This window comes from Danio rerio, chromosome 10 (genome assembly GCF_052040795.2).
Source record: "Danio rerio strain M-AB ecotype USA chromosome 10, GRCz13ab, whole genome shotgun sequence".
In the NCBI taxonomy this organism is placed as follows: domain Eukaryota; kingdom Metazoa; phylum Chordata; class Actinopteri; order Cypriniformes; family Danionidae; genus Danio; species Danio rerio.
Genome location: NC_141030.1, coordinates 12,039,151 through 12,054,436, shown reverse-complemented (window position 1 = coordinate 12,054,436; position 15,286 = coordinate 12,039,151). Strand labels below are relative to the sequence as shown.

At 43.7% G+C, this 15,286-nt stretch overlaps 1 protein-coding gene across 6 annotated transcripts in view; it reads left to right on the top strand.

Moving 5' to 3' along the window:
- The window catches only part of adamts6 (ADAM metallopeptidase with thrombospondin type 1 motif, 6), a 184,262-nt gene that overhangs the window by 142,811 nt on the left and 26,165 nt on the right, over nucleotides 1-15,286 (top strand). For all 6 annotated transcript variants that reach the window (XR_015500852.1, XM_087270247.1, XM_087270249.1 and 3 more), the window contains 2 exons: nucleotides 4,077-4,157; nucleotides 7,844-8,007. Coding sequence is in view for 5 of the 6 variants with exons in the window: in XM_087270247.1 (XP_087126373.1) it covers nucleotides 4,077-4,157; nucleotides 7,844-8,007 (245 nt within the window). In the remaining variant the exon portion in view is untranslated. The remainder of the gene's footprint in view (nucleotides 1-4,076; nucleotides 4,158-7,843; nucleotides 8,008-15,286) is intronic.

Here is a 15,286-nt window from a genome sequence, read left to right as displayed (position 1 = left end):
ATTTATACATAAAGTACAACAACATTTTTAAATTATTTTTGCGGCTTGTTCAAAGAATCAACACAATTCTTGATTTTTTTTTTTTTTTTTGACAACTTAATTGTTTTATTATCAAACTACATATATTTGTAAAAACAACCTAATTAATTAATTGATTTGTGTTGTTGGGACTACATGAAGGATTTGCATTGAACCCAGCATTTTTTTGCAGTGAATATTGAATTAAGAAACGTGAAACCTATTGAGAAGTTATAATTTACCCTCGCATTTGCTTGTTCATGCTTCTCTGCTGTTGGTTAATGGTCACATAACAAGCAAGTAAATTTATAATATTCTTAATGTTTTATTAGTAAGCATTTTAATTTGACTTTAAAGTTAATTTAAATCTATGTTTAGCTGTGTCTCAGTTGATATCTGCATTTAAACACTTAATTAAATCAAACAAAAATTATGAATAATGTTTTAAGCAAAAAAAGACAAACATATAATAAATTTATGTTAAATTAAAATTATTGGTAACACTTTAGTTTAGGTCACAACTCATGCTGTTAACTACTGACTTATAACCTGCCAATTATTAAGATACTAATTGTCCATTAGAAGTTATAAAGTATAATCCTATTCTGCATCCCTAATCCTACCCAAAACCCAAACCCAACTTCTACTTTACTTACTCTTATTAAACAGTGAATTAGTAGTTTATTAAGCTAGTAGTGCTAGTTAATGGTTTGTATATACAATGAACAGTGACCTAAACTAAAGTGTTACCATAATTTTAATTTAACAAAATGTTATTTCATTATTTAGCTATTTTGATATTAATTTATTTAACTCTACAGGCTTACAATACTAATTTATTTGACACTTTCAATTTCTAAATCCTTGAACTTTAAACTTTTCAAAGTCTTAAGCATGTATTTTTAGTGCGTTTAAAATTTTGTTAAACCTTTTGTCAAAAAAAGTGCTACCAAAATTCATGCTAAAAGTTCAACAAATGCAGAGATGGAGCATTGACTGTGGAACTTTCTGAATACGAAATAATCTATGCTGTGCATTCAGTAATTTTCAGAATTGCAATCACTGATTTAATAATTGTACTAAGCTACACAGCAATTTCTCTGCAGGCCTGTTTATTTATTTTACTATGACATTGGATATGGCTAAATATTATTATTGATTAGTTCACAAACTACCAGCAAATAACCCCTCATAATTCCTTATTCATAAAACTCTATAGGAATTGTCCCTGCAATTAGATGAACACGTGTATAATCTTTTGGATATCTAAAGTTTGTAAAGCATATCAAAACATAAAGTACAGTGCTTAGATGCTTAGATGTATGGATCAAGATTAATACAACAATTTTTCCTCATTCGTTCATTTGTTTTCTTTTGGCAAAAAAAAAGAGGAGCACAACGCAGACAAGCTCTCTCCTCAAAATCTCATTCCAGAGACGGGCCACACGTCTGCCAAACGCGACAAGTTTTTAATCGCTTTCCACTAGAGAAATCCCACTCGAAGAAAGCACAGCACAAGCCAGTGGAGGAACGCATTGTCTTTTTGGCAGTGGCTCCTGTCAAGGGGCCAACGGGGCGCTTTGGCCAAGCTTGACATTTTTCATGGAAATGCTGTGGTCTTTTTTTTTATCAGACAACCATGATAAAGCTTTTGTTTTTGGGTCAAGAAACAAGTTGTCAAAATAGAAGCGGTAACACAATATATGAGTATTAATGGCATCATCCAGTAAGAGAATCAATAAAACTTCTAATATTATACGCATTCGTCTGGCCACATCCAAAAGTATTCTCTTTAGTAAGGGACTGTTTTCTCCTTTTAAGGTATAGCTGTTAAATCATCTGGAACTTTAAGGGGGAGTGAAGGGAACAGTGTAGATTCTTCTCTTGTAATGAATTTGCTGTTGCTAAGTTAGTTAGGTTTTCTTGGAGCATGCTGGGATTCTGCTCGAATACAGTTGTGCTCTTTGCCCTTTTCTGTTTTCATGAAACGCTGTCTGCAGCTAATAGGATTTAGCTGTAAATACTTTGGGTTGCAAATAATCTCACAAAGTTCTCTTAGCAGTTATCAATATTTTGCTGAGTGTGTTTTGATGCTGGTATATTGTCTGGTTTAGACCTGTCATGAATAAATCCATGACTGTATCAAGAATTGAAGGTACACTAAAAAAAATTACAGCATTACCGGTGAAAATACAAGTGCACTTTAAATTAACAATTACAGCTAAGCAATGGTTTTACAGCACAGTTGCATCCAAAACTCCACAGATTAGTTACCATCCAAAACTCCACAGTGTCACTCAGAGATGCACAAATGTTCTGCCTTGGTTTTACTTGGAACAATTTTTGATGATGAAATAGAAAAAAGTGTGTATATAATGCCAGTATAAATATTGTGTATAAACTCACTCAATATTTCTTGAACTGTTGTATAAAATCAGTAGTGCATTTGTGATTACTGTGATATTCATTAATAGTTCTTTTTATTGTGTGATATTAATATAATATGTAATAATAGTAATATAATATGTTATATTGCTCTATAATATATTACAAGCATAAAAACAAACCCATAAAAGGATGTTTGTTGTTTTGCTTTTATAACTGGAATTTAATTAACTTAATTGGCTTCATCAATGCAACTCCACACAGAAACTCTAACTGAGCCGAGGCTCGAACCAGCGACCCAGCGACCTTCTTGCTGTAAGGTGACAGCACAACCTACTGCATCGCTTTATTGGCATAGATAGGCAGAGAAGCTCTCACAGCTAAGCATTTTTTAGAAGAACACTTTAAAGTATCTGCGTACTGCTCAGTAGGTTCTGCATTTGGATTTAAACATATTACTCGGCCATTAGAAAAGTACGCTATATGCAGTATGAATGTGTGTAGTATGAATGGAAAAGGCTCTATGCACAGCTAGAGTTTTAAAGCCAATGATAAACTTCCGGAAAAAAAAACTTAATGTGACTATTTTCAAATTCACAAGGTTGTTTTTACAGCATCGATGTTGTAATGTTACAATACATTTACTTTAATAGACTTAAGCATTCATTTAGTTTTTCAAGTGTGAAACGAGATTAAAGACCGTTGTAACCAGTAGCGTCGTCAGTAGCAACAGGCTAGCGGAGAAATTCCTTTGAAAATACTGGGGTAAAATAAACTGTCATATTTTAAAGACATGGCAGGGGGAAATGAAATATAATGCAGTGCTTCCTGTCCGATCTGAGACCCACTTCATATTGCATATTTAATAGGCAGTGTAGATCGCAGATTTTTTAAAGAAGTCAGATCTTAAATGTGACAGTTTTGTAATGAAAAGACAGTTCACCTGACCTACCCTCAAGAGTTGCATCGCTTCACTCCCATTCATGAATTCTGAATTCGGGGCATCATTGGATAGCGCAGTGTATATGGCATGCGCACTTCAGAATCTCGCCAGAAGTAGTAGGACATCCGGGTTCTTCTCGAATTTTTGAATTCTATGAATTTGGACATACTACTTGGCTCGCATACCAATTTTAGCGTGCTATATAGTAAGGAAGTATGTGGTTTCAGTATGTGGTTGCCTATTTTTTACTCATACAACTATCTGTAATGGCTTTAAAAAGTAATGAGTAAACAATTTAGAAGTTATTTAAAAAAGGCAACAATTAACATATTTTTTCTTTTATTTTTTAAAGTAATTGCAGAATCACAGTGGAGTATGCAAAACTGCACAACGTTCTAAGAAAGACTTGTCTTAAAAATGCCTTAACACATGTGGTTAGCTTTTAAAAAATAAACTCAAGACAAAAAATTCACTACTTTTACTAATGCTAATTATCACTTAACATATTCATTTAAGAACCACTCCTAAAAATATCACTAAATACATACGTTGGGCAGACTGGTTGATTAGAGGATCATCATTGCCTAAAAATATTGCCATTGAGGTTAGCAGCACCCACCATGCAAAAAATTCCTTTAAAACCAAAACGTGCACATATGTACATTTACAGACAACAGCAAAATACTGCTTTATTTTGTACATGTTTAAAATAAAGCTGTACATTTTGCAGGTTACATGGAGGTCGTCCAGATACCAAAAGGGTCGGTTCACATTGAAATCAGAGAAGTGGCCGTGTCAAAGAACTACATTGGTGAGTGTTTGTATTTATCTTCTTGAAAGCTTTGTTCACAAAGGCATCCTGGGTACAAAGTGGTGAAGTGGTTTGTGCTAGACTTTGTTTTGGGTGTAAATCTGGATCAGTGTGACAGCATCCTTGCTCTCATGTTTTATATTTGCAGTTTGTCTTAAGACGGGCCCTTTGTCTTTTTCCAACCGCAAGCTGAGTAAAACCATCATGGCGACTAATTAAAACAATCAAACAAGCGGGTCCAATTAAGTTGTTTTGAGTGCAGACATAAATATAGGCTATGTGTATGACAGCTTGTTGAATTTTTTTGTATGTCATACTGATGCAAAGTTCTCTTCTGGTTGTGTTCTGGTGCAGAGATTGTGAGCATATTTAATGAAATTATAAAACACTCATTTATTCTCTTTTTAGATTTTCACATGCATGCCATGTTTGTCGAATACAAACACATGGCCCTGTTTCAATAGAGGAACATTTGACTCTTAATGTTTGACAAGTATTTGGCTAATAAAGACAGCATGCATGCAGAATTGGTTCAGGTGATGTCTAATGTCAGTCTTTTCATTTTATTTCTACCTGAACCAACTGTATTCTGGTTAGTATTGTCTAGTGTATATTATATAATTTATGTTTACATGGCCACCAATAATCCGATTTTAACAGGATTAAGACAATACTCTACCAAGAGTCTATCAAGTAAACAGGGATTTTAGATTAATTTAATCCGATTAAGGTCATAATCGAACTAAACAAACATGGGATTAAGACATGTGGAGTATGCCAATTTTAGTCTCATTATTAAAGTGCTGCACAGACATATAAACACCTTAACCAAACTATTACCTCCAACATTTCTGCCACATATTGTGACAGAATAGTCTTTACATACACAGCTGTTTGACATTATTCTCTGCACCTACCAAGTCAGTGAAGGACCACAGACACCTGCATTACAAAATCTATCAAATTCTGTTAACACAACACTCTTCCAGAAGTTCAAACTCACATCCAATATCTCGTTTGCCACTGGGGGCATGCATGAAATGTTCCTAAATGAAAGTGAAACAGCCGAACTGCAGTTAAAGTCAACAAATTGAAAATGAAACACCCAAAATTACATGAAACTTTGGAGGAAACGTGGATAGTGTTGTGACGATAATGTTAATCGAATTATGCAAAACAGGATCATGAAATGAAGATTCAAAAAGCAACTTATGGAAACTCCTTCATTTTATTATTGTCTTATTAGGATTAATGCAAATAATTCAAGTAATGATGTCCAGGTAAACTTAGTCACTGTCTAATTGGCAAAATATTAATTCTAGGTGTGTACAAGATGCAAATTCTTAATTTTTTAAAATTTCTGTTCACAGACACTATTAAGACAAATTATTTACAATTCGTTTGTACTTTTGTTTCTGTGGTTTTTAAAGCTTATATTTTTTAGAAAAAGGTTGTTTAAACATAAAACTATTTTGCCAAATTTGTTTTTTTTATACTAAAATCCAATTAGTAAATCTTTCTTTAAACAAAGCATGCAAACCGATTGCCTTAAAAAAACAAGTACGGTAAAATAGGAAGTAGTACCAACAAGTGCCTGTCTACTATTGTGCACTTACTAGAGAGTTCCAGTAACCTAAAATTACTTTGTATAGTATACTTGATCATTTTCTTCAGATATACTTGTCTTAGTACTTTTGTGTTTACTAGGGGTGTGCTTTCAAAAACCATCAATAACCAACTTACAGTAGTTGCATTTCCAATGTTACAAAAATAGTTTGTGGGTTTGGTGTTTCCCAAATCTATAGTTTCAATGAACATTCGCAAACCGCGTCGCAAACGTGTACACTCACAACTATACCTCTAGAGCTGTAGTTAAACATAGTTCCTAGTTGTGTTTTATTCTCAGTTATCCCCACTATGCCCTAAAAATACTTTCAGGATATTTATACAGTTCAGTTTTATCAATCGTCATATTGACGTTGACGTCATATTGCGCTCCCTTCACAATGCACTTTAAAAACATTAAATGCCATTTAACGAGTGCATGTTTTTTTTTTTTTTTTTACTAAAACTAATAGTGGAGTTTTTTGTGTGTAAAGCAATATAATTTGCACAAAAATTATAAGGTTATTCTCTAAAGAAGTTGTTACTCCACTACGTTTACAGAATCATTATGGATGTTTTATAATAAAACAAATGTGGTTCAAACGATAGATCTGTGAAAAAGCAACTATGGGTTTTGGGAAACACTCATCACTACATCGTTCTTTTGACAAGCTGTGCATCGCACTATGATAGTTCAGTTATGTCGTTGTTTGGGAAACACACTTATCTGGGTTACGACTGGAAGGTAATCCGCTGCATAGAACATATGCTGGAGTAGTTGGCGACCCCAGATAAATCAAGGACTAAGTCGAAAGAAAATTAAGCAATGAATATCCATTTTTAAAAATATTTTCTGTTTATGAGACCATACCCTAACTACTAATAGATCCTCAACAAACAATTTTTAGTTTCAAACTAACAATTCAGTAAATAACATTTAAACACATATACAATATACATTTGATTCACCATGAACATGTTGTTTAGTGTAAAACATGTTGAAGATTAGCCAACAGGCCTCCAATTGATTAAATTACAAGTTTGACGTTTGAGTAAATTATTATTTTCACCCTGCAAGTTACTGTAACTCTACAAAACCTTATATGAAATATGTATTTTAAATTATTAAGTAAAGCTAACTAACTATATATGAGTCAGCAAAGCTATTAGATTTTACAGTGTAAAGAAAAACTAAAGAAATTTATAGTTCTTTATAAAAGTTCAAAGTTCATAGTTCATTTTCATTTTATACAATTCACAATTGATCTTGCACTACAATTTGGTGATTTTACCCATATTTTTTTTACCAGGATAATATTTAGCTAACATATTCAACTAAATACTTTTCCATTTAAAGGTTTTTTTTTATAATGACAGTTAATTTCTTTGTTTAACACTTTAAAAAAAATTGGTGTACCTTTTAAAAAACAACTTGAAGTATTCTTAAATTGTAGCAAAAACAAATCAATCATTTATTAATTTTCTTTTCGGCTTAATCCCTTAATTAATCTGGGGTCTCTACAGTGGAATGAACTGCCAACTTATCCAGCATATTTTTTATATAGCGGATGCCCTTCCAGCTGCAACCCATCTCTGAAAACCATCCATACACACTCATTCACACTTACTATACTACGGACAATTAAGCCTACCCAATTCACCTGTATTGCATGTCTTTGGACTATGGGGGTAACCGGAGGAAACCCACGTGAACATGCAAACTCCACACAGAAATGCCAACTGACCCAGCCGAGGCTCGAATCAGCTACCTTCTTGCTGTTAGGCTACAGCACTATCTACTGCGACACCGCATTGTCAAAAACAAAACATCTGGATTTTTCGACAATTTGTCCTAAATATTAGGTCAAGTGAGCGTTGATGGCATGTGTGAAGAAAGCAGACTTTCACCTGAGAGCTGAGATCTTGAAGCTGCGCAGTGACTGAAAGTGAGATTAGAAATGACCCCTGACATCAGGAAGCCTGTGCTTCTCTCTAAGATGATGATCGTGTTGATGAATGACAGCAATGACATCACTCTCTCACTTATGTTGGGTTATTAACATGTGCTCTCGCTGTCACAGCTTTGAAATCGGAGGGAGATGACTATTACATCAATGGAGCCTGGACCATTGACTGGCCTCGCAAGTTTGACATTGCAGGAACAGCCTTTCACTACAAGAGGCCGACTGATGAACCTGAATCACTTGAAGCTCTAGGGGCCACCATGGAAAATTTGGTGGTTATGGTGAGTAGATGTTAATCCTTCTTTTATTCAAAATAAAATATTGTTAGTACTGCTACAGAAGAATTAATTGAATTAGCCATTGAAATGATTCATTCAAAACTGCTGCTTCATTTAGAAAAGAAGCAAGTGAACAATTTAATGAGTAGATCACTGAATCATTCACTTGGTTCATTCAAAAATAGATTAATTACGAAACAAAACACCAGTGTGTTGTTTTGTGACAAACAAGGTTTAGCTTTAATTAACAAGTTTAGCTGCTTTAGCTTGCTTACAACTTTCCACTGCAAAACAAAATGGGTACATCTGTCTTAACTGTAACTTACTCATGTATAATAGGTTCATACTGAAAACGTAGCCCTATATTAATTTCTGGAGGTCTCGAATTATGTAGCCAGAGATGTCGCTCCCCAGAAATGTATATGGGTTGTTGGGTTGTTGAAATTTTAAACCACTAATCTACTACATTTTGTGATTGTATAAGCAGTTATAGACTGATTTCATCCAGTCACCATTTTAAACAGCGAAATCGAGGTTGCAGTTGGAAGAAACCTGGAAGTATCGCCTGAGTCACACAGGAATGCTGTGTACCTGGCTGTATATCTTATCAGCGAAAAGAAAATGACACATATTTATATTTTCACAGCCCTTCGAGTAAATCGAAGATCCGGTTTGAATGAATAGTGAAAATAAAAAGGGATATCAGACCTCATTTTTAGTTAAGGGAAATGGCACTGGTTAGCTAACGTTTTCTTTCCCAAACACAAGTTTCAGATGCCATTTATCTAACTCAAGTTAATGAACGTTCGAGGTTACAGAAGTAACCCTTCGTTCCCCGAGGAGGGGAACGGAAGTGCCATAAGTGGATGAAATCCACGATGGGAGGATTCGGATCAGAAGCCGCTTGTCTGGAGAGTATTGAACGGGCCAATGAATGAAATTAATTGGCAGCGTAAGCTTGCGCAGGTGTGCGGCATCTGCAATTATCTCAGCATATAAGCACACCTGAAGCCACCAGACGCCATCCTTTTAAGCTGAAGAGACTTTCAAACAGCTAAGGGACAGTCATTATGGTGACGGAGTATGGCACTTCCGTTCCCCTCCTCGGGGAACGAAGGGTTACTTCTGTAACCTCGAACGTTCCCCTTCGGTTGGGGAACTTCAGTGCCATAAGTGGATGAAATCCACGATGGGAGAAGTATGGAAAGCGCCATAATGACTGCACCTTACCAACACCCCCGATGAGGAGATAGTCAAGCAAGCGTGACGCACCCACATCATGGGGGGCGCGGTCCTCCAACGTGTCCCTGGCCCTAATTTATCCTACTTCAACAGAAGTTTTACGGATTTAGATATATTTTTTGGGAAGTCGTGAGCATCTAGATAATTCTAGGAAATACGACAGTACATTGGGAAGCGTGCAATCCCGATAGGGAGGACGCTGCGGAGGCCATCCGTTACCCAAGGGGGGGATAGATGGCAGAATTACATATGGACTAGCCCTAAAAAGGGGGAGTACTCATAGCAAAAGCGTGGTTAGCGGAGAGGGAAGACACGGGTCCGCCCAGGGGGGGGACTTAACCGTGGCGGAATGAGTATATGGGATCGCCTAGTGGGGATCACGCATAGCAGGCACCTATACCCAAAACGCGGGCTGACCAGCGGGCAGACCTACGACGTAGTGGGCCAGCAAGTGACTCCTCCGCTGAGTCAGTGCTGGGGGCCACGGAGGAATCTGCAGGGCTCACCTGACGGGGAACTTTACTGACAGATAAAAAGGCGCACGTACCTCCGTGTTAGGGAGAATGGCGCAGCAAGCGTGTTTCAACACCCTACCGAGTTGTCTCCTCAATCACCAAAGGGTTACCTAATACCCTTGAGGAAACCGGCTCCACTCGCAGATTGTAAAACCTTGCAAATGTGTTGGATGTCGCCCAGCCCGCAGCTCTACAGATGTCTGTTAGAGAGGCGCCGCGTGCACGCGCCCAAGAGGATGCAACGCTCCGAGTGGAGTGTGCACGTACTCCCGGGGGACACGGCTGACCTCGACTCGAATAAGCGAGTGAAATGGCATCCACAATCCAGTGGGATAATCTTTGTTTCGATACGGCACTTCCCTGCTGCCGACCGCCATAACAGACAAAGAGCTGCTCAGATGATCTAAAATTCTGAGTACGGTCCACATAAATGCGCAGAGCGCAAACTGGACAAAGTAAAGAAAGGGCTGGGTCTGCCTCCTCCGGGGGCAGCGCTTGCAGGTTCACTACCTGATCTCTAAAGGGGGTGGTAGGAACCTTGGGCACATAACCGGGGCGGGGTCTCAGGATGACGTGAGAGTAATCCGGCCCGAATTCCAGGCACAAGTCACTGACCGAAAATGCCTCCAGGTCCCCGACCCTCTTGATGGAGGCCAACGCAACCAGCAGAGCTGTCTTCAGGGACAGAAATCTTAGAGATACTGATTCGAGTGGCTCAAAGGGATCGGATCGCAGACTCGTGAGAACGAGGGCGAGATCCCAAGAGGATTAATTCGCCTAGCACCCCTAAGGAACTGGATGACCAGGTTATGCTTTCCCACGGTGCCGCCAGCTACCGCGCTATGATAAGCGGAGATGGCGGCCACGTAAACCTTGAGAGTGGAGGGCGACAGCCTGCTGTCCAACTTCTCTTGAAGGAAAGAGAGCACAACACTAATCTGGCAATTTGGGGGGTCTTCTCTGCGAGAGACGCACCATTCAGTGAATAGATTCCACTTCAGGGCGTAGGCGCGCCTCGTGGAGGGGGTTCTAGCCTGAGTGATGGTATTAACCACCGCAGTCGGTAGGTTACCTAAGTCTTCCTCGCGTCTAAGGACCACACGTGGAGGTTCCAAAGATCGGGGCGAGGGTGCCAGATGGTGCCCTGTCCCTGAGAGAGTAGGTCCTCTCTCAAAGGGATCCGCCAGGGGAGGGCCGTCGCGAGGAGTGAGAGCTCTGATATCCAGGTCCGGTTGGGCCAAAGGGGCGCAACTAGCAGAACCTGTTCCTCGTCCTCCCTGACCTTGCACAGAAACTGCGCGAGCAGGCTCACTGGGAGAAACGCATACTTGCGCATGCCCCGAGGCCAGCTGTGGGCCAGTGCATCCGTGCCGAGAGAGCCCTCGGTCAGGGAAAAAAACAACTGGCAGTGAGCGTTCTCGGGGGAAGCAAACAGATCGATCTGGGCCTCCCCAAATCGCGCCCATATCAGCTGAACAGACTCAGGGTGGAGTCTCCATTATCCAGGGCGTAACAGCTGTCATGAGAGCGCATCGGCTGCACGATTGAGCGTGCCTGGAACGTAAATGGCGCGCAGCGATTTCAGCCGCGGGTGACTCCAGAGGAGCAGACGGCGGGCGAGCTGAGACATGCGGCGAGAGCGCATACCCCCCATGCGGTTGATATACGCCGCCATACTGTCCGTCCTGACCAGCACATGTTGCCGCTCCAGCACCGGTAAAAAGCGGAGGAGAGCGAGGAACACTGCGAACAGCTCTAGGCGATTGATATGCCAATGCAGCTGGGCACCCTTCCACAGGCCCGCAGCCGCATGCCCGCGACACACGGCCCCCCAAGCCGTGTTGGAAGCGTCTGTTGAAACAACAACATGGCTGGACGCCTGTCCTAGAGGCACACCGGCCTGTAGGAACGAGGGGTCGTTCCAAGGGCTGAGGGCGCGGCGACACAGCGCAGTAACCGAGACCCGGTGTGTGCCCGCGTGCCATGCGCGTCTGGGGACCCGATCGTGAAGCCAGTGCTGAAGTGGTCTCATATGGAGCAACCCGAGCGGCGTGACGGCGGCTGCGGATGCCATATGCCCCAGGAACCTCTGAAAGAACTTCAGTGGGACCACTAGTTTGCTGTCGAGCTCCCTCAGACAGTTCAGCAACAGGCGAGCGCGTTCCTCGGAGAGGTGCGCTACCATGGTGATCGAGTCCAGCTCCATCCCGAGAAAAGAAATCCTCTGCACGGGGGCGAGTTTGCTCTTTTCTCGGTTGACCTGAAGCCCCAGTAGGCGGAGATGCCAAAGCACCTTGTCCCTGTGCATAATCAATTGCTCCCGCGAGTGGGCTAAAATCAGCCAGTCGTCGAGATAATTGAGTATGCGAATGCCCGCGAGCCGAAGGGGCGCTAGGGCACCCTCCGCGAGTTTGGTGAAGACCCGCGGAGACAGAGAGAGCCCGAAGGGGAGGACCTTGTACTGCCATGCTCGACCCTCGAACGCAAACCGCAGAAATTGGCGGTGGCGTGGAAGAATGGAGACATGGAAATACGCGTCCTTCAGGTCTATGGCTGCAAACCAATCCTGAGGACGAACGCATTGGAGAATGCGCCTCTGCGTGAGCATTCTGAACGGCAGCCTGTGCAGACAGCGGTTCAAAACGCGCAGATCTAGGATTGGCCGTGACCCACCGCTCTTTTTGGGTACGATGAAGTATGGGCTGTAAAACCCACTCTCCATCTCGGCTGGAGGAACCGGCTCGATTGCACCCTTCGCCAGGAGGGCAGCAATCTCCTCTCGCAAGACAGGGGCGGACAGGGGGTTGACCCTGGAGAAATACACGCCCGTAAACTTGGGGGGCCGTTTCGCGAACTGAATCGCGTAACCGAGTCTGATTGTGCGTATGAGCCACAGCGAGGGGCTGGCCCGCGCTAACCAGGCAGGCAGAGCCCTCGCTAATGGAGTCATCGCTACAATCGCTGACGTACCAGCGGTGGGGCAGCGCGGAGTGGGTGTGCTGATCCGGGAAGCACGAGGGTCCCACGGAAGAGCTGGAGGAGAGCGATTCGCTCTGGCTCCGCACCCTGACTCCGGAGAGGGGGCTGGAGGGCTGAGGGAAGGGAGACCGTCCCCCCAGCGCTCGTGAGCCACTGGCAAAGCACGTAGAGTCTGCAAGCCGGAAGGCAGCGCGTCCCGGACTGGCAGAACTCATGCAGTCACATCCGGGGAAGGGAAAAAGTGCTCTTTTACTGATGTTTTGGTGGCACTGAAAAGTACCGTTGTTATCGGGGCCCCGCCCTCCAGCGGGGAAAGAGCAAGTTTCCTCTTCTCCGGATGGCCTGTCTCAGGGACGCTTCGCGGTCCGTTTACCGGACTTAACGGCGCCCTGGGCAGGAGGGGCTGCCTGCTTTCGAGGTGTACGCCGCGCCCGCTTGGCCGGAGGCGCTGGCGGGGGCGGGGCAGCACTCGTTGGCGGGCGCCCTCGGCGAGGAACAGCGGAGGTGGATGGCTTGGCGGGCGGAGCGGGCTTACGGCCACGCCGATAGATGACATTGCCCATCGCATCCGACTGCTCTTTCACCGCCTTGAATTCCTGGGTGAATTCACCGACGGTGTCGCCGAACAGGCCAGCCTGGGATATGGGCGAGTCAAGAAAGCGAACTTTGTCAACATCGCGCATATCGGCCAGGTTTAGCCAGAGGTGGCGTTCCTGAACCACAAGTGTGGACATCGTCCACCCCAGCGCACACGCGGCAGACTTATTAGTCCGAAGAGCATAGTCGGTCGCGGTGCGCAGCTCATGTAATAAGCTTGGGTTGGACCCGCCCTCGTGCAGCTCGGCCAGCGCCTGCGCTTGGTAGCGCTGGTAGGTGGCCATCGAGTGCAAAGCAGAAGCAGCCTGGCCCGCAGCCTTATAAGCTCTGGCTCCGAGGGAGGCAGACAACCTACAGGCTTTGGACGGGAGGCGGGGTAAACCCCGCCACGTAGAGGCGCCGCGCGGACAAAGATTGACCGCGATAGTGCGCTCCACTGACGGGATCGCCTCATACCCCCTGGCAGCTCCGCCGTCAAGGGCGGTGAGGGCGGAGGCACACGCAGCACGGGCAGAGAAAGGTGCCCTCCAAGACTGCGTGAGCCTACTGTGCACTTCCGGGAAGAAGGGGATGAGAGGCTTCGAAGGCTTCGCCTTCTGGTCCTCTACGTAGCACCCATCTAGTCGGTCCGGCCGCGGAGCTGGGGGATAAACCATCTCCAACCCCACGGCCGAAGCAGCCCGGGAAAGCACGGCTAACATGTCCGCTTCAGGATCCGATTTGACAGCGCTCACCTGCCCGGAGGGGGCGAGCGGGTCCGGATCTTCGTCGGACAGTGAAAGCCCACCCTCCGATGCCGCAGAGGACATCTGATCTCCGGTGTCAGCGAGTGTGAGAGCTACCATCTGGTTAGACGGATCACTCCCACTACCCGAAGCTTGGATGGAGCGCCGTGAGGAGCGAGAGGTCCGCGAGCCCGTGGGCGGCGGATTATCTCCCGCTGAAACCCTCAGATCTGCCCGAGCGCCTGCTGCTTTTTTAGAACAGGAAGCAACTGGGGTGGCTCGCTCTCTTGCGAAAGTTAGCCGCGATCTTAGCTGTGCAACGGTCATGGCATCGCAATGACGACATGAACCGCCCGCGAGCACCGCATTAACATGCTGGACCCCCAAACATGCAATGCAGTGATCGTGTCCATCATCCGGAGCCAGGAAACCCCCGCATCCAGAAACGCACAGTCGGAGCGCCATCCTGAAAAGGACGTGCTGCACGACTGTGTTGCTCTTTTAGGAAAGTTTGCAACAATACGCACCGCTCTGGAGGACCGGACCCAAAGAACCGCAGGCAAGGGAGAAACCCAGCTCGACCGTCTGCCACCGCGAAAACCCACTCTGGACCGGGAGACACACTCGTTCGCTCTGAAGTGCTGATCAGGAACCCTCATCGACTCACTCAGAAAGGATCTGAAGCGAAAAGGATGGCGTCTGCTGGCTTCAGCTGTGCTTATATGCTGAGATAATTGCAGATGCCGCACACCTGCGCAAGCTTACGCTGCCAATTAATTTCATTCATTGGCCCGTTCAATACTCTCCAGACAAGCGGCTTCTGATCCGAATCCTCCCATCGTGGATTTCATCCACTTATGGCACTGAAGTTCCCCAACCGAAGGGGAACTGATTTTTTCACCATATTAGACCTGTCGGATACAAAATTTCTGTACTGAAATTTAAAAAAAACATCCATTTCCTATTAACATTTAAGGCACAGTTGATGGCATTCTTAAACAGCTCTGATTTGCTATTGTGTTCACATGCTCAACAGAAATGACTGTAATTGGCCTTGAAGGTCATCAGTTTACCGCACTTCACCGAGTGCAAACTCATTGGAGAAGTATACTTAATGTATTGACTGATCTTCATGGCTTTAAAACACTCTAATGTCCGTGTATCTGTGATAGTAATCTGTGAAGAGCGGTGAACTGATGACCTTCACATCCAATCAGTCATTTC